General features: G+C 35.4%; 1 protein-coding gene across 2 annotated transcripts in view; it reads left to right on the plus strand.

Moving 5' to 3' along the window:
• The window catches only part of RAD50 (DNA repair-recombination protein (RAD50)), a 121,943-nt gene extending 109,534 nt beyond the window's left edge, over positions 1–12,409 (plus strand). Inside the window, exons 19-27 of one of the 2 annotated variants that reach the window (XR_014335337.1) lie at positions 6,579–6,748; positions 6,829–7,153; positions 8,946–9,071; positions 9,151–9,203; positions 9,931–10,081; positions 10,163–10,225; positions 11,547–11,680; positions 11,752–11,897; positions 12,015–12,409. Coding sequence is in view for 1 of the 2 variants with exons in the window: in XM_082877962.1 (XP_082734088.1) it covers positions 6,579–6,748; positions 6,829–7,153; positions 8,946–9,071; positions 9,151–9,203; positions 9,931–10,081; positions 10,163–10,225; positions 11,547–11,680; positions 11,769–11,897; positions 12,015–12,054 (1,191 nt within the window). In the remaining variant the exon portion in view is untranslated. The remainder of the gene's footprint in view (positions 1–6,578; positions 6,749–6,828; positions 7,154–8,945; positions 9,072–9,150; positions 9,204–9,930; positions 10,082–10,162; positions 10,226–11,546; positions 11,681–11,751; positions 11,898–12,014) is intronic. The other variant, XM_082877962.1, reaches the window with a different exon arrangement.
• The last annotated feature ends 8,025 nt before the right edge of the window (positions 12,410–20,434 follow it).

Here is a 20,434-nt window from a genome sequence, read left to right on the forward strand (position 1 = left end):
GTGGTTACAAGGAAGTTCTAGACTACAGACGACCTCGGCTAAACTCACACCAAGCAAGGTTCAAAACGTGTTGTAACACTTAAACGAACAAGGACAGGACTCGAAATGCAAGTTTACAAGACAGAATCTCATGAATGCATATAAGTATGGTGAGGATAGCGTGGGGGTTATTACACAATCTGAGAAACATGACTCAAACCCGGAACAACTAACTTGAGCTTGGCCAAGGAGGGATGACCCAAGTGAAAATGCCACTGAAGAGGAGATACACTAGCACTCAACACAACAGATGGAGGAGGAGACGTTTCAGCGTCCAAAAAGTATAAGCCATCCTTCTCATGCCCCGAACCAATCATCCTCTTGGTCTGGAGGTCCTGCAAAACACATGAAGTAGGAGAAAAGGTTATTGAACAATGGAGAGCTTGAGTCAATTGGCTAACAGAAAGCAAATTAAATGGAAATTTAGGAATATAAAGACCAGAAGGTAAGGACATGGATGGAGTGGGATGAAGAGGACCTTGACCACAGACAGGCCGAGAAGATCCATCAGCAAGTATAATGGTATGATCAACAGGTCTAAGAGTATCAAAAAGAGAGGAATTACTAGAGACATGAGAACTAGCACCAGAGTCTAGGAGCCAAGGCTGAGAGGACTTAGCCACACATGCAATATTACCTGAACTAGCCATGGTAGCAGTAGAGGAAGAAGGTAGACTAGGCCGGAGAGACTGGACAAGGGCAGTAAGCTCACTAATTTGAGTAGTGAGTGTCTCATGCGAAGTAACAGGAGAAGCATCCGAGCCAATGGACAACAAGGAAGATTGTAACCTGATGGACATGATCAGGTCTGCCATGCTTTTGCCAACACTAAGGTTCAGTATGACCTTGGGAACCACAATGAGTACACTTGCGATCGCCACGTGTATGAGAATCGGGTCCACTACTACTTCCACCACGGAAACCACCACGTGAGCCACCACTACGAGAACCACCTCCACGAGAGCCCCGGAAACCAGAAGAAGAGCTCCGGGAACCAGAAGAACTATGAAAACCCCCGCGAGTAGACCCATGATCACTACTACTAGAAACCAATGCAGAAGATGATAAAGAAGAGGACCCAAAAGTGGATTGTGCTTGTCCCAATGAAGAGCGTAACAGCCTAGAATAGGCATTGGCAGCTGAAGGTGGAGTGTCACTGGCAAGAATCTGATCTTTGAACCCTCGCAACTCAGGATCTAAGCCAGAAAGTAAAGAAGCCATCATAAACTCGTCCCAATGTTGTTTCTGGGTGGTCACATCAGTTGTGAAAGGTCGATGCTGCAGTAACTGATCCCACAAAGTCTTGAGACTACTATAATAATCAGGGAGAGACCGGCCAGATTGACGCATAGCAAAAATCTGTTCATATAACTCGTAGACCTGAGAGACATTACTTTGAGTTGAAAAAGACTCAGCAAGGGAGTCCCAAATAGCCTTAGAAGTATCACAAAATTCCACGGTAGTAGCAACCTGTGGTTCCAGACTATGCCAAATCCAACCCATCACACAAGAATCCTCACAACACCAATCATCATAATCCTTATCATCAGTAGGAGGAGGGAGTTCACTAATATAGCGGGACTTCTTCTTACCTCGTAAGAAAATCTTGACAGTATGGGCCCAAGCCAAATAATTAGCACCATTCAATTTCTTTGTAGTGATAGATTTAGACATGTCATCATCTTTACCCATAGTTATAGCCTTAGCCTCAATCTCAACCATAATGATCAGCCAGACTTGCAAACAGCCAATACCCACAATCACCAATATAAACACAGAACTAGCTCAACAACCAAGTTTGGACCCAAATGAGACCAACACATCAACTCAACAGTAGTAATCAATAAAGAGAGGACAAATATCCCTTGCTAGAAGGGTTTCAGCCCTTATATAGGAGCCTTCAATAGGTAGAACCGAAGAACACAAGGTGACTGGACCAGAAACAGCCAAAAATCGAACAGAATATCAACTCAACAGGAGTAAAACAACAAATTAAGATCAAGGACCCTTAGAGGGGTGATTTTTGGCTCCTAGGGAAGTGAGCCCAGCAAGAAAAACCAGAAAAAAATAGTCCCAAAGGCAGATTCAAAAAAACAGTCCCAAAAATACGAAATAGTTTCAAAAATCGAAAACTCACATCAGGCCCCTGGCTATGTTGTTCCCAGCCAAGAGCATCATGTTTGTCGATTGAGGAAGGCCTTGTATGGTCTTAAGCAGTCCCCTCGTGCCTGGTTTGATCGCTTCAATGCTGTTGTGCTTGCCTATGGCTTTCACCGTTCCACTTTTGATCACTCTGTTTTTGTTCGCCACTCGTCTACTGGGAGTATTGTTCTTATTGTCTATGTGGATGACATCATCATTTCCGGGAGTGACTCCAATGGTATTGCTGCTTTGAAGCAGTATTTGGGACAGTAAGAATTTATGTATTTATTGATTGATGTTATTGTTTGATATTTTTAGTACAAATGTGAGAGGCTCCTTATATAGGAGATATAGGTGTAGTAGGTGAAGTGGAGGTGGTAGTGGTGTAGGTGAAGTGGAGGTGGTAGTGGTGTAGTGGGTTAGGTTTAGTGGAGTAGGTGAGGTGGTAGTGGTAGTAGGTGAGGTGGTAGTGGTGTAGGTGAAGGTAAATTCTAACAGCCCCCCGCAAACTCAAGGAGGATAGAAACTAACCAACTTGAGTTTGAAGAGAGGAACAAAACAAGAAAATACATAAAAAAAGGATAGGAGACACTGTATGGTCGTGTCAGACCGTTGGTGAAGACACTGTATGGTGGTGTCATAACGTTGTAGAGGACACTGGATGGCGGTGTCAGACCGATGTAGAAGACAGTTTATGGGGTCATGTCGGACCGTTGTAGAAGACAGTTTATGGGGTCATGTCGGACCGTTGTAGAAACTAACCGGAATCAATGTCGGGACAGTTTACAGAGTCTTGTCGGACCCTTGTAGAAACTAACCGGAATCTATGTCGGGACAGTTTACAGAGTCTTGTCGGACCCATAAAGGAGCTAACCGGAATCAATGTCGGGACAGTTTACAGAGTCTTGTCGGACCCTTGAAGGAGCTAACCGGAATCAATGTCGGGACAGTTTACAGAGTCTTGTCGGACCCCTAAAAAGTCGCACCCTCAAAAGGTGTGCCCAATCTTTCAAAAGGCGTGCCATCAAAAGGCGTGCCCAATCCATAAAAAGACGTGCCATCAAAATGCGTGCCCAATCCATAAAAAGACGTGCCATCAAAAGTTGCGCCCTCAAAAGGCGCGCCCACTTCATCAAAAGTCGTGCCCGACAGAAAGCGTCGAGCCATCAAAAGGTGAGCCGGAGACGCGGCGAGGCACGTGAGCGACAGAGTGGCGTGTCGGCCGCGTCGTCAGTGTCGATATAAACCAATGCGGAGGCTGTGCTTGAGGCAGAAGCGAAGACAAAAAAACCTGGGAAAAAACTTCTGAAAAACTCTTCATTTTCTGAGAGAGATATTCGTTTTTCTGAGAGATTGCCTCTAAGAGCTGCAAATCTTGAAACACTCCCCTTCCGAACATTATCAGTCTGAAATTGCTATTTCGCTGAAACACTCAGCAACCCAAAAAACATGGCCTCTTCTTCCCGTTCAGCTACCCAGAATATGGCCTCTTCATCCCGTGGTCTACTCACTCTCTTTCCCGACCTCAACGAGTCAACAAGAGAGATAACTGGTGCGGAGGCCCGTGAACCTCAACCAAACACCTCTGGTTTTGCTCCGTTGAACTTTCCGATGCGGTCGGTGGAGCAAAGAATGGCAGTGCAGTCGGATGTGGAGGCCAATCAGTATACATTGAAGTCATGTGTGGAAACCATGACTGCGGTTACAAATTTGTCGAATCGGCTGCAGAGTAGGACAAATGAGGTGCAGCAGTTAAACGCCCAACTGGCTCTGCTCCAACGCATGTATAAGGATGCGCGAGCAGAGTTAAGTGTGCTAAAGGCGGAAAATAAGGAGCTGAAGCGGAAGGCCACCGTGATGTTCCGATTTGGAGGCCCACCGTATGCTGTAGTGGAGGAGCAGGGAGGAGGCAACTTGCTTGGTGGTCTAGGAAGCACGGAGGCAACACCGGCAAGGACCACCCAAGACGGAGGCAAGAAGAAGAGACCGGCGGCAGAGTAGAGATAAAAAAATCCCACTGTGGGTGTGGTTGTGTTTTTTTTTTTTTTTTTTTTTTTTTTTTTTTTGATGTAAAAATGGTGAACGGGGTGAGCCCCGACATGAATAAAAGGAGTTTGGTGTGCAGGTCATCTTCGTCTTTTTTTTTTTTTTTTTTTTTTTTTTTTAAATTGGTGTAAAGAAATAAATAAAAATAAATAAAAATAATGAATTGGGAATGAAACGGAGGAGAGAGGGGACAAGTCACATGGCTGTCTTGGTGTAAAGGAAATAAAAGAAAAAATAAAGAAATTGAGTGGGTGACCAGTGTATGTCCGTGAGGAGAGAGGGAGAGAGATTGAGTGGGTGCCCCATGTGCGTTGCAGAGACCACCACTCATACTGCAACAAGATTCCACAAGTTGGGCAGAATGTGGAACAGGAGTGCAGGGAGGATGTGATATAATAATAATAGTAATAAAAAAATAAAAAGTTAGACCATCAATGAGAGAAACAGGGTGTGTGGGTATGAATCACATATATGCCTCTGTGGGAGAAAGGAGATTGTTCACCATCTTCAATGATATTTATGAGCTGTTACTCCGGAATCGTCAGATCCGGAAGTTTCTTGGAAGGATTTTGGTGATTTCGAGTTGAAGAGGAAACTATCCATATCTTAGACCGTGTAAAAGCAGAGATTTGAAAACAGAGAGAGGTTTGAATTGGTTGAGACCCGGCGGGCGGTCAAGGCAAGGTTGCCGCCCGCCGGAAGGCGAAGAACACTAAGATCTTTAACCTTGCTCTGATACCAAGTAAGAATTTATGTATTTATTGATTGATGTTATTGTTTGATATTTTTAGTACAAATGTGAGAGGCTCCTTATATAGGAGATATAGGTGTAGTAGGTGAAGTGGAGGTGGTAGTGGTGTAGGTGAAGTGAAATTCTAACAGGGACAACAGTTTCACACCAAAGACTTGGGCCATCTTCGGTATTTTCTTGGGATTGAAGTTGCCCGTTCTTCTCAGGGCTTGTTTCTTTCTCAACGGAAGTATGTTCTTGATCTTCTTACTGAGACTGGTCTCTTAGGCACTCGCCCCAGTGATACTCCCATGGATTCTAGTGTCAAGCTTGCTGGTGACACTGGCGACTTCTTTCCTGATATTGGTCGTTATCGTCGGTTGGTTGGCAAGTTAATATATCTCACTGTCACTCGTCCAGATATTACCTATGCTGTGGGTGTGGTCAGTCAGTTTATGCATGCTCCCCGCCAACTCCATTTTGTGGCTGTATGTCGTATCTTGCAATACTTAAAGCGTGCTCCAGGTCGGGGGTTGCTCTATCGCCCATCTTCCTCCTTGTCTGTCGCTGGCTTCAGTGATGCTGATTGGGCTGGTAATACGACTGACCGCCGTTCCACCTCAGGCTATTGTACTTTTGTTGGTGGTAATCTTGTCACTTGGCGTAGCAAGAAACAGACCGTCGTTGCTCGTTCTAGTGCCGAGGCTGAATATCGCGCCATGGCTCATACTGCTTCTGAGATGCTCTGGGTTCAGTCTCTTCTCCAAGATTTTGGCTTTTCTATTTCCACTCCGATGCGCATGTTTTGTGACAATCAGGCTGCTATCTTCATTGCCAATAACCCTGTGTTTCATGAACGCACGAAACATATCAAAGTTGATTGCCATTTTATTCGCGATCTCTTACTCCGCAAGCAACTGATGACTCCTTATGTTCGTTCTGAGGATCAATTGGGTGATATTCTCACCAAACCTTTGGCTCGGCCTTCATTTCTTCGTTTGTCTGCCAAGCTGGGCATGTTCGATCTCTATGCTCCAGCTTGAGGGGGAGTGTTAGAATAGTTCTTTTAGTTATTTTTGTTCTCTTGTTAATATTTACTTAAGTTGAGGGTACGATGGTCATATTGCTACTTTAGGTTTTTTATATATATTTGAGTGATGTAAAGTTGAGGGAATTAATTGGTTTTCAATATATACAAAAGTTCTCTCTTCTTCTTCTTCCTCCTAACTTTCAACCCTAATTTCTCCATTTTACATTCTCACTGTTGCCATACATTCTTGTGCAGATGCTCATAGTTCATACTAAAGGATGAAAAGGAGAGAAAAATTAGATCTGAATCTTTTAAAGTTTTCTATTTTTGTTGGTAGTTACAACCTTCAGAAGTGAATATTTGCCGTATCAAAGATACGCTGTCTTATTTTGTTTCTCATTTCTCTATTTTGGAAATTTTTGTTGTGCTGATTTTTTTTGTGTTTATTTGATAGAGTTTTTCTTTTTTGGGGTGTTGATCCAAAAAAATTCTACTTTTTTCTATTTTATTTGGTTCCAATACTGTAAAAATAAATGCAGTTTTATACTTATTATGTAGTGTGTCATGCTTTGGTGCTCTTGAAAATTTCAGCATTTGGCAGAGGCACTTGGCCCTTTATATAAGGAGAAGGAAAATTTGCTTGGTGACTACAATGATTTGAAAGTCAAACGTAATCATGAATATGAGGAGCAGGCTGAATTTAGAAGAAAGTATCTACAGGAATTTGAGATGCTTCTTAATGTGACTTCTAAGATCAAAGAGTATGTCATGTGAACCAAAGAAGTGATTTATGTGGTTATCGCATTAATGATCTTGATCATTAGTTCTTTTGTTGTACCAGGTACCATGATTCAAGAAAAGGACAGAGGCTGAAGGAACTGCAAGAAAAACATACTCTATCTGAATCTCAACTTCAAAGTTGTGAAATCAGGAAGCAAGAAATCTTGGTTGAGCTAGACAAAGGTAAAGATTTGATGCGGAATCAAGATCAGTTAAGACGCAATATTGAAGACAACTTGAATTATAGGAAAACAAAGGCTGAAGTAGATAGGCTTGCTCATGAGATTGACTCACTGCAAGACAGAATACTGAAGTCTGGTGGAATTCCTACCTTTGAATCTAATCTTCTAAAGCTGTCTCAGGAAAGAGAAAGTCTTCTTTCAGAGGTATGAGTCAATTCAACTAATATTTCTAGATAATTTGTTCTTCTGCTTTTCAATACTGATGTCCTGCTCAGTTTTTGTCTTTCCTAGAATTAAAGTAATAAGTCAGCATGGTATTAACTCTATTTGGGTGAAAGTGGAAGAAGTATTTCTACAGCTTCAATTTATCATATTCATGTTTCATTGCAATTATGGTTGTTAGATATTTTCACATGATTCCCTTGAATGTAAAATGAATGGCTTTCTAAATGATTGTGAGAAAAATAAGTTAGTTTCTTTATTACCTCTTGTTGTGAGTGTTTCTTTGAATCATTAGTCAATTGATTAAATAAAGTGCTTTATGCATTTTTCATGTGTCTTTTCTTGTAAATCCTTGTTTGATTTTGTTGATGATCCGAATGTATCAAGTTTTGAACCTCACAAGATGATTTGGAGTATAAATATTAAGGTAAAGCTTTTGGTTGGTCTTTGGCTCACATGAAACACCACTAATTTGATTCAGAGAAATAGGCCTAATTGTCATCTTCTTCCTCAACAGTGTGTTATGTGTTGCATTATCTTGTGGAGATGACCTTATGTTGGAGTTTATTCTATTTGGCAGAGATTGAGTGACTCATGCCACCTTCTTGGGTTCAGAAGAGTCCATGTTAGGCTTAGAATATGGTGAAATTTGTAGGGCTTTATTTGTTTTAGCAACTGTGATGATCTTAAATATCTCACTTTTTTGGTAGAAATGATGTGTTTGAAAATGTTAATTTTTTGGATGTGGTTGATTGTGCTTCCAAATGAAAGGTTCCAGAATTGGAGCTGGGTAACAATGCCTTCTTTCTGGAGGAATGGAGCTGGGTATGGGTAGTGGAATGAAAATGTAATTCTGAGGTCACATTTGGAAAGGGAATGTCAATCTTTTGGGTGGGGTGGGGGGGAACTTATTTGGATAGATTATAAGTAGATAAAGAAGTGAAAGTGTATTCTTGGTTATCAGGATTGAAGAATGTTTGGACCTCGAGGGTCAGATTTTGCACAAAATCACTCTCTTCTTTCTGAGTCTATATTGGATGATACTTGTTGTATTCTGTTCTGGAGGTTTATTTATTGGTCACAGGCAAAAATGGTAACTTTTATTGTTATCGTAGACGATGTAGTCAAAGTACGTGCCAGTGGTTTCTCATCGAGTTTGGCATCTCCTGCTTAATTCATAATTTTTTTTCATACGTTTGTATGTAATTTCATTAATGCAAAATATTTCTTTTATTTGTCCCATTACTCAAAAAGTAAAAAGAAAATTTTCTGTAGAGTGGCTTTCGAAACCCAAGGCAAAAAAAATTTAAAAAAAAAAAAAAAAAAAACTAGAAATAAGGTTAAATTTTTTTTGCATTTAGTCCCTTCCTCTTGAAAATAAAATTAAAAAAATTTAAAAAAAACAAAAGAAACAGACAGGGAAAGGGGATAGAAAAAGAAAAAATTAAGAGAATCTGTCTACAGGCATTAACTAGAAATATATCTCAGGAATAGAATCAAATGGAAATGCATTTTGCATTTAGTCTTCTACTACTGGTTAATTTTTGTGTTTTTTTTTTTTTTATTAATTAATATTGTGAAAATTGGTCTCGTTTGTGAATGTATTTAAAAATTTCTTATTATAGTTTTGTTTATAACTGCAATAATGACTAATGGCTAAATTGAGACCGACTGTTGTCATTGTTTTTGTGTAACTTTAATATTTTGATTTTCTCAAATGCCCAGAATTTCATTAAAATGCAATGAGAGAATTGATCGATGCTTATATTTGTAGTTAAACAGATGCCATGGTACAAAGTCTGTATATCAGAGCAATATTTCAAGGAATAAAGTTGATCTTAAACAAGCACAATACAAGGACATTGATAAACGGTACTTTGATCAGCTGGTCCTGCTCAAGGTGAAATATTATTCTAATTGCTTGATTATTTATTGATAATTTTTATTGTATGATATAAACTTACACACATTTGCAACAGACAACTGAGATGGCAAACAAGGACCTGGACAGATATTACAGTGCTCTTGACAAGTGAGCACTACGACACATTTTTCTTTTTATGTCATCTAATTTGCTGCATTGCTAGGTTACAGTATTGAATATTATTTTTAGCCTTGTTATAGCATATCAATAAAATGGGTATAACTAAGATGAGAATGCTTAGATGGGTGTGTGATAAGATAAGAAAATATAGAATTATAAATGAATATATTCGTGAAATGGCAGGAATAGCATCTATTGAAGATAAATTGAGAGAGAACAGGTTAAGATGATTTGGTCATGTACAAACCTATAGATGCAACAGGAATGAAGAGTGATAGGATCACCATAAATGGAGATGCTAGGGAGAGGGGAAGGCCTCAGTTGACATGGGATACGGTAGTGAAAAAATATATAAATTTATTTAATATAGCTGGTCGTATTACCATTGATAGAGCTGAATGGCAAAAAATAATTCATGTAGCCTACCCCCACTTGATTGTGACACTATCTTGTGTTTAAAATATGTTGTTTTTACGTGTATCCATTAATGAATTAAATTAATACAACCTGGTAAAGAAATCAATTAATTAACATTGTGGTGTGCACACCTGGATTGATGACACTTAAAACCAGTTGTCAGCTTATTAGTATGAAATAAGTTTTAAACTGCATTCCACTTTCCTGGTATTACAGTCGCATGTTTCATGATTTTCCTCATGGTCGTATGCTGAGTTAACATAGCTCAATTTTGGTCCTTTTGATCTGTTTCTTTCAGAGCACTCATGCGGTTCCACTCAATGAAAATGGAAGAAATAAACAAGATTATAAGGGAACTGTGGCAACAAACTTACAGGGGACAGGATATAGATAATATAAGCATTCATTCAGATTCAGAAGGTGCTGGGACACGATCTTACAGCTACAGGGTAATTTGGTTCCTTCAGTTTAGATTTTTGGTGTTCTTTTCGTAGAACTTTTCAACAATGTTTTTATGTTGTATTATACAGGTCCTCATGCATACTGGTGATGCAGAGCTGGAAATGCGAGGAAGGTGTAGTGCTGGTCAAAAGGTTAGTGACCATCTGAATACACTGTTTTAATCTTAGATGCATGAAGAAGGGCAGGGCTGGGAGTAGGAATGGCAACGGGGCGGGGCCGGGGATCACCCTCCCCGTCCCCGATCCCCGATGGTAGAAATGTCCCCGTCCCCGTCCCCGTCCCCGATCCCCGACGGGGAGCCTATCACCGCCCCCACCCCCGCCCCCTAACGGGGATCGGATTTCCCCGACCCCGAAAATTCCCCGTCAAAAAAAAAAAAAAAAACCCAGCAATACAGATGTGTGTACAACTTATAGATCAAATACAACATCAAAAAAAAAAAAAAAAAAAAATCAGCAAATCAACATAGTAGATCGGAGGCAGATCTACCGTCGTAGACCCCAGATCAACACAGATCGGAGGCAGCGAAGGAGGATCGAGGCTACGTTGCCTCCGATCCACCACCGTACTATGGCGATGATGGCGGATTAACTGCACAGGAGGTCACGGATGGGCGAAGTGGACTATGGGGAGAAGGAGAAGAGGCGATGAAGGATGGTGGTGAAGGCGAGGAAGGGAGGAGGCGACGGAGGCTTGGACGCTTCTTTCTCATCTCTCAGATCAGTCACACACAGAGTAGAAGAGGGAGAAGAACGAGACAGTGAGAGAGAGAGAGTTGTTGAAAAGCCACTGAGTTCCTAAACATATATATTATGTAATATAATAAACAAGCCACTCATATATATTATATAATATAATAAGGCACTGAACTAAGTCTAAACACTAAAACATATATATTATATATATAGATATACACACGCGGTGAATGATCGGGGCGGGGCCGAGCCGGGGCCGGGGTTGGGGAACCTATCCCCGTCCCCGGCCCGAAAATTATCGGGGATTTAATTTTTAATACCATCCCCGGCCCTATGGGGATAATTTTCGGGAAAAAACCGTTCCAATCGGGGTCGGGGGATCGGGTCCCCATCGGGCCGGGTTTAAATTGCCATCCCTAGCTGGGAGTGGGAGTGGGAGTGGGAGCAGGGCTGGGGAGCGAGGCATATAGAAGTTTTTAAGGTCCAAAGTGCTTGTGAAGCAAGTATATATAAATATATTCTAACAATTATTATTTTTTTTAATTATTTTTTTCTGTTCAGTTGTAATGTGTTAAAAATATGAATAAATATTAGAGATTGATGTCAACTACACTCGTTAAGTGTAAAAAAACGTCATTCAAGTGGAGTTTCCTACTACTTGAGTTTTAATCTATCAAGATGCCCTAAAAGTTGGACTTTACTTCTGTTTCCATTTATTGTGTTTCTTAGATATATACATGTTTTGGTCTGGCGTCAGGTTCTTGCTTCACTTATTATACGGTTGGCATTAGCGGAGACTTTTTGCCTCAATTGTGGAATACTAGCACTCGATGAACCAACCACAAACTTAGATGGCCCAAACGCTGAGAGTCTTGCTGCAGCTCTTTTGAGGTATGGAAACTTCGTATATATTCAGTTTTGAGTCCATTATGAAGTAAAGATTTCCATTTACCTCTTTTTAATTCTCCGCTTTCTCTAGAATCATGGAGGATAGAAAAGGCCAGGAAAATTTCCAACTGATAGTAATTACTCATGATGAGCGATTCGCTCATCTTATTGGTCAACGCCAGCATGCAGAAAGATATTATCGGGTTACAAAAGATGACCAGTAAGCATATAATTTCCCTTTGCTTTATCGTTCCTGCATTTTTGCTACTTTTCTTTTCTATTTCTAATTTTAAAGTAATTTGCCTGATATACATTTACCTCTTGCTCGATTTTCCAGTCAGCATAGTATAATTGAAGCCCAGGAGATATTTGATTGAAGTTCATCACATGATTTTAGTGCACTTGATATCTTCATTGGGTAGAGCAGCAACTCTGAAATTCTGGAAATGAAATTATTGTTTGTTGTATTCTAAAAGATAACTACTGGCATCGAATTGAAAGCGTTCTCTTTTTTTTCCTTCTTTTTCTTGTCTTTCTTTTTCCCCTCCAGTTTTTTATGTACTTTCACAACGTCAAAACAATCTGGTAGTATCCCTGTGGAATCTTTTGTTCCTAGTTTGAACCTATTTTCTTTTTTTGAAAAAGAAAAAAAAAAAAAAAACCTTAGGATTTGAGTCTGATAACTTTTTTAATTTTATCAATTTAAATCCTAAATTTTTTATTTGTTTTCAATCGAAATTATTTATCTATTCACGCAAAGTAAAATCGATTAAAAAAATAAGTATTTTAGTCATAAAACTAAATAAAAATGATATTTTAGACATTTTATGTGTACTTACATGAGTTTATTGAGGGTGGCTCTATTTGCACTCCAAACATTGGGGTAATTCTATTTCCCAACATTAATTTTTCTCAATTTGCACATTTAAAAAAATAAAAAAGCTAACAACTTATATCAAAAAGTTAAAAAAAAAAATTTCTCTCTACTTTTTGCACATCTTTTCGTAAAAAGTCAAAAAGTTATTCTAAACATACTAGTTTTTTTTACTTTATATTTTAGTTAAAAAATCAAAAAGTTACTAAAATAGTCTATTTTCAAATGAGGCTTAATGAATTTTTTTTTTAATACAATTTTGTCATTGAATAAAAATAACATACTATCCTCATCTTTTTTCACCAAAATCCTATTTCTAAAATACTACAACCATTCTCTATTGCTAATGTCACCTCTCTCTATCATTTCTTCCGGTTGGCTCACTCTCCTTTAGCCTATAATCACTTTTTATTATGAACCATGCACTTCTACAAGATCCTTACCATGAACCACTCACTTTCGAAATTGAATGTGGAGATATAGGACAGAAGGGGAGCGTGGTGGCGATAGAAGGCTGAGAGTGGTGGCAAGAGGGGCAAAGAAGGGGAGGGTATATGGAAGAAAGATTAGGGTCATGTTTGGTTTGATTTTTTAAAATTAATTTTTGAATTTAAAAAAAAAAAATAGAAACTAGTTTGATAAAAATAAACATCAAAAATATATTTATTAAATTTTAAAATTTATTTCTCACCTCCAAAAATATAAAACTATATAAAAAGGATGAGTGTATTATATTTTCATTTTTTTTTTCATCAAACTAATTTTTTGTTTTTAAAAAAGAAAAATTCAAAAAAATAGATTTTGAAAGCTAAATCAAACATGGCCTAGGGTTCTAAGATTGAAGATGCAGGTATTATTAGAATAAAAAGTAGTGTATTCAAAATTTTTATTTTTTATGATTGAATTGAGAATATGTTCATTAAGTGTGTATTAAGAGCAATGTGAAAATAGAATTATTCCAAACATTAGGTTGAGCATATCAATTTAATGAAACTTTTTTATTACTATTATGTCCCTATTTAAAATGATTAAAAAGTGCAAATCAAAATGTTTTAGACATCACATTCACAATCAATTTTAATATTTCTCTCTCTTATCTTCCTACTCTCTTCAATTTGTATCTTCATATTCAACCCTCTTTTGCTTGAATTTATCATTCTTGCAATATGTTTCATATTAAAGTCAACAATAAACAATGAAGAAGACATTTTTGAAGTAATTTTTTTTTTTTATAGAGAATGTAAGTTTTCTATTCATGTTCATCGTTTTCTAGAGTTGAGTTTACGGAATTTGTTCGGAAATTTAGTACCGAACAAATTAAGTCTATTCAGAAACTTGTTTTTAAGTTGGAACCAATTTTTTGTTGTTCGAAACTGAGTATTTGGATGAAAAAATTGGAATCCTTTTTCTGTTGTTCGGAAATGAGTATCTGAAGAAATTTAATATTTTTAGAATTAATTATCTAGATGTATTTGATTTGTTCGACACTGCATATCTTCGCGACGACGAGAGTTTGGCGATGACGGAATAATGGGGTGTAAAAAGTAAGTTTCTAGTATATTTCTACAGTTTTTGGGCATATAATAGGTATTATTTGGGGGTCTTCAAAAACATAAATAAAAATTTAAATTATAGATTGCGATGATCAAAGTAATAGGGTGTCCAACTTTATTTTTTTGGTGCATTTAGAGCCACTTGTTTATTAACTAAAATATTTTTTTTTCCATCGATTTTACTTAATGAAAAATGACGAATAGTTCAGATTAAAAATAAAAATAAAAATATTAATATTTAAATTGATAAATTTAAAAAGTTAGGATTTATTTTATTTGAAGGCTAAAATCTTAGGATTTTTTTTAATAATTGTCCTTTTTTCCTGTGATACAAAATTGAAGATTCAAATGCAAACCTTAAATCGACATTCAATTTGAAACTTTAAAAAAATATCCTTAATATTTAATGTATGGTAAAGATTCATTTAAAATATGAGTTTTAGCATAGTGGAATTTAAATCAACACAACCTTTTGGATCTCTTTTTGTGCATAGATCAAGTGTGCTAATCTTTGAGGATTTTCCCAAATTAGGCCTAGGTATTAAGTGAATTTCCTAGACTAAGCCTAGTTTGGCCGAATTTCCCAGAATAGGCTCAGCATGTTTCTGGCCCAAGCGTACAAAATGAATAAAATCATAAAAGCGTGGTTACAAAACACACTTTTAATTAAGAAAACGCTGTTCCTATTAGCGTTTTCATTTTTAAGTAATAGCGCGCTATTTCTAACCACACTTTTAAAGAAAATTTGCTTTTAAAAGAAAGAGTGATTCGTAACTACGCTTTTAGCAAAAAGCCATATGAAATGGCCCAACCCCTACCCTCATTTGCAACCACGCTTTTTAAACACTTTTGTGTTTTTTCCCCCAAAGCCCAAACCAGTTCTCCCTCTCTCTGTTGATCTCTGCTTCCACTATTTTCGTGGGTTCTCTGCTCTCTCTCTCTCTCTGCTCTCTCTCTCTCTCTCTCTCTCTCTCTCTGTGGGTCGCTCTCTGCTCTCTCTCTCGCTGGTATGTGAAAATGTGAATGTGGGTACATAACAATGTGAGGTTTTGTGAATTCAAATTGGGGTTTTGTGAATTGAAATTGTGGTTTTGAATTCACAGATTGAACCCTAGCCTTAACCCTAGCCTTAGCCCTAACCCAATTCTAGGGTTTCAAATTGAACCCTAGCCCTAACCCAAAGCTTGTAATGCAAATTGAACCCTAGCCCTAACCCAATTCTAGGGTTTTGAATTGAATTTGAATTCACAAATTAGGGCTAGGATTTTGTGAATTCAAATTTTGGTTATTATATGAATTTGTGTTTGTTTGTGAATTCAAATTTTGATTAATTATGAGTTGCACCAATCTCTGTGTTTGTTTGTGAATTCAAATTCTGTGTAGATAGGCCGATGTAGACAGAATCCATGTCCCAAAACCGTAGGAGACACAGATAAATTAAACTTTTTTATTGCAAATAAAATTATGGATAAACCCAAAATGATATTTGTCACTTTCTTAACTAAGTGAGTCAATCTCAATCATATGATTAACGATTTTACTTCAAAAACACTAACTGACGTTATTAATTGAATCAAATTAATATAAAATTTTAAATCAAATCAATTAAAAATTTATGAATCAAAAAAATATATGAGACAAAATACAAAAACTACCAATTTAAGTTAATTCTATTCACTAAACATTACCACTTTCCCTATCTTGATTCCACGGAAGATCCAAGGCTACCGGTTGGGAAGCTATCAACTTGCAACCGAAGACAAGAAAATAAAACAAAAACAACAAAATCAAGTCAATTCTGTTGTGAAAAAGAATTTTTTATTTCTTATTTTTTTATGATTGTCAGACAAATCTTCACAAAAATAATAAAAAATAAAAAATTTAGTCCTCGATCTATATTGAAGAGCATTGTTTAAACACATAGAGTGCATTACAAGTTTCATTATAATAATCTAAACCATTTGTTTATTATTTTAAAATTTTCATTATTTAGTGTTTTTAGAGTACTACTCTACATTATTCATGTTAGAATACTTGTCCAATTATCTCTTACAAAAGAGAGAAATTTTTTTTTTAATTAAATTGTAAATTAAATCATTGGTCTCTGTAATTTAAGTGAAGTGTCATTTCAGTTATCGTAATTTTAATTTGAACATTTTGGTATTTACATTTTAAATTTTGTTACAAGATGGTCCCTCCATCAAATGTTAACAATTGAAACAGAAAAAATTAAGCGCAAAATTAGAAAAATTAAAATAATATTTAAAACAAATTATAAAGACCAAAAATATAATGAATACATTACACTGATAGTCTTTATAATTGATTTTAAATTTTACTTTAGTTCCTCTTATATTTTACTTATAGTATTTTTCCATTTTAAATTCAAACAAAATTAAAAATGTATTACCCAAAATCCCATATTGTTGGCTAAAGATTGAAAAACTTCTAAGGTCACTCTCTACCAAATGAGAAAAATCATGATAGAGATATAAATTCATTTAATATTATACTAGCCCTAAACCAATTCTAGGGTTTCAAATTGAACCCAAGCCCTAACCCAATTCTAGGGTTTTGGATTGAATTTGAATTCACAAATTAGGGCTAGGGTTTTGTGAATTCAAATTTTGGTTATTATATGCATTTGTGTTTGTTTGTGAATTCAAATTTTGATTAATTATGAGTTGCACCAATCTCTGTGTTTGTTTGTGAATTCAAATTCTGTGTAGATAGGCTGATGTAGACAGAATCCGTGTCGCAAAACCGTAGGAGACGCAGATAAATTAAACTTTTTTATTGCAAATAAATTAAACTTTTTTATCCCAAACATAATAAAATTTGTCACTTTCTTTTACCTTATATCTACTAGTTAGGCCCCCATGCATGGAGTCGTGGTATAGTTTCAATATAAATATTTTTAAAATTATGTTTGGTTTATGAATTTAAAAAGTGAAATGTAGTTATATTTTATATTAATTTATTTATCTTATGTTGTTCTCTTTGCAAATTTATTCACAAATTAATAGCAATATGAACATAGCTATCTGTCATATTAGATGTGAATATATTTTCACATTTGTAGTAAAAAAAAAAAATGTTTTTGATAACAAAATCAACAAAACTATAGAGAAGAGCACTATATTTATTTACTAATAGAAAAATAATTAATCTACGTAATTTCTTTGAATAACCTGCCAAGTCAAATTTAAAAAACTACATTCAAATATTCGTGCAAACTTTCCTTATATGTATTTTGGGAAGAAACTGTATAGTTATAACATTGTTATCGACAATAAGTATTCAATGCGATCTTGTTCAGATGTCATGTACAAACATATTAATGCTGATGGTTTGATATTAATATGCATACAATATACATCTTATAACATACATTTAACCCAAAAAAAATTGGCAAAAAAAATATGTTCACTATATCATTCCATGCCGTAGCTTGTTATACATGTTTAATGGTATGAAACATTACTTCAAGATCACTAAATAACCTTTCACTAAAAATAGAATGTGAACATGATTGCCTTATATATAAGGGGTGAGTTTTTCTCAATTTCACTGAACTTGAGAGAACTTGAGAGAACTTGAGGAGGTGGTGAGACCCATCACATGTCTTATTTCGATAATTCAAGCCTTTTATTTTGGAGGACCCCTCACTGTATATCATTCATGGATAAAATTAGGTCGATCCGATAATCATATTATTTTTCTTTTATTGTATTTGTTACCGAAAAAATGGACTACAATTATATTTTTAAAAATAGAACATCCATTTTTTAAAGATAAATACAATAAAATGAAAAACTACAATCATCAGATTGACTTAATTTTTTTCATGAATTATATATACGAAAAGTTTTATAAAAAGAATAGTTTAGATTATCGAAATGATATCCACTCAAATTTTCTCAAGTTTATATTTGAATTTAAAAAAAAACCCAATCCATATTTAAATATTGTGTTGCAAAAAAGCACCCATAGGGATCAAGAAATGCGGCTTTCATTGAATTTAATGTATTTTATTAAAATTAATATATGTTTTAATCCTTTTGTCTATTTTCAAGAGAATATTTATCCTAAAATATTAATATCCCAATGGCAATGACAATCGTTAGCATTTGCGTTTGACTATTACTTTTGTGACGCCAATTTTCCAGTACATCATTAAATGGTCAGTGATTAATATTGGGTCAACCATTGGGTCTACTATAACTATCTTCATATAATTCTACTTCTGAAATATTGGGAATGGAATTGTTTTAGGGGCAGGATAAAAACAAAAAAGTGTTTTCCATGTCTTAACTCTCATCTCATTGCAACTTTCTACTGTTTGATAAATATACTATATTTATATATATATATATATATATATATATATATATATCCTAATTAAAATAAATGAAAAATATGTGTACCTATTGAATATGCAATTTAGTATCATTCTGTTAATAACTTAAACTGCTTGTTTGATATTAGACCAATTCATTTGACTGAACTTGAAAATATTACGAGATGAAATTGATAAAATTAAAACTTAAAACATCAAAATAGAACAAAACTCATATTTTAACAACTATAATTGCATTCCATCCTTTCTTATTTAGTGGTCTTGAAGTAATGTTTCACCTCTAGAGTTCCTTGTACCCTGGAAAATATAAAATGACAAAAATGCGAGGGCAGATTTTTATAGGAAAATGTCACTTATGATATGAGCCACATTCATCAACCAGATAGCTCAATGAAACCCTCACTGTTTCATAGTTCCTTTCTTGGAGAGTCATCTCCTCAAACTTGCCATGCCCCTATTTCCTGTTATCCTTTGACTCCCACAACTTCCTTCCACCAAGTGTCTGCCTCAACAAATTCAAATAACCAACACAAAAATAAAAGCAAATTAATTTAAAAAAATCAAATCAACACTGAAATATTACCAAAACAAAGAAGAAGAAACATGAAAAAAGAAAAATTTACAAACAAGTGTACAAGAGCATGGTGTTAATGGTAATAAATAATGAAAAAAGCAGAGCACAAAAGTTTCATAGACAGCTCTATCTGGAAGTGTATGCAAAATATAAAATTATACAACTCTTTTCCATTCCTCTAATGTCTCTAACAAGTTCTTCACAAAAACAAGCCCATGATTTGACTCATTGTTGATTTTCCTCTTGGAATCTCATATTGTTTTTGTAATATGGTAAAAGTAAAGTTGTAGTCTTCTAATATGGGCAAGTGGGTAAAAGAGTTGTAGTAAAAACTCTTCATAAACCTACATCTTAAGATATTAGACTATGTATCCTAAAGTTGGACAAGAGAAGCGTAATGGATATATATATTGCATATTATATAGTATTCTTAAATAAGATGTAAAACTATCTTTAAGATATTAGACTATGTATCCAAAACTATTTTTTATTTTTAAGAATCTTACACCTAGTGAATGGTTTTGATTGAGAGTCTCATGTTCTATGTTATTAAAACTATCTTTAAGGCAATTTATAATTTTTTTTTGTGACAAACTTTCTAATTGTACTAGACCTTGTAGATATCTTTTAGTTTTGGGATTAAAAATACAAAAAACTGATTTTTAGTTCATTGGCATTGTCATGAAAGTCAAGTTCTAGAGCCTTAATGAATTTTGAAAATAGATTGTCATCAATATTGCTGTCATATGAAAATTGTAAGACACATTAGAAAGTTATGGGTGCCCTATGAATGGTTTCGTGTCAATATTTGTATAGGGCTTTTAATGACACATTGTGAAGCCTATGAACTTAGAATCAAAAGGTCAAAATAGCATTAACTATTATTCTTATTAAATTTTGGGAGATTTTTATGCTACCAAGATTTAAGGTCAACTTGAGTGCAAGACATATCCAAAACAAATTATACGAAAAAGTCAAAGATTCTATTTTCTCTTTACTTTTTGTAATTTTTTTTTCTTAAAAATCCAAAAAATAATAATTTTTTTAACTCATATTTTAATCAAAAAATCAATAATTATTGTTGGATTACAATTAATGATTACTTAAATAAAGTTATTGACTCACAAGTTCTATTTACTGTGTTACATTGATTGTAACGTTTGGAAAAATATATTAAGAAGTTTTTTTTGAAGTGTTACGTTTAGTAATTTCAACATTATGAGAAAATCCACATTTGCACTCAACATAAAACACACGTGCATTTATACTTTGCCATTATGTAATTTATACTAGAATCAGACCGTTGGGTCCATAAAAAAATAGAAAGAATGATCAAATAGTTCATAAGATCACTATTTGGAATTCATTGGTGCATCATCCTTAATTTTTTTTAGAA

Source organism: Camellia sinensis, chromosome 7 (genome assembly GCF_055761805.1).
Source record: "Camellia sinensis isolate YWXY chromosome 7, ASM5576180v1, whole genome shotgun sequence".
NCBI classification, from domain to species: domain Eukaryota; kingdom Viridiplantae; phylum Streptophyta; class Magnoliopsida; order Ericales; family Theaceae; genus Camellia; species Camellia sinensis.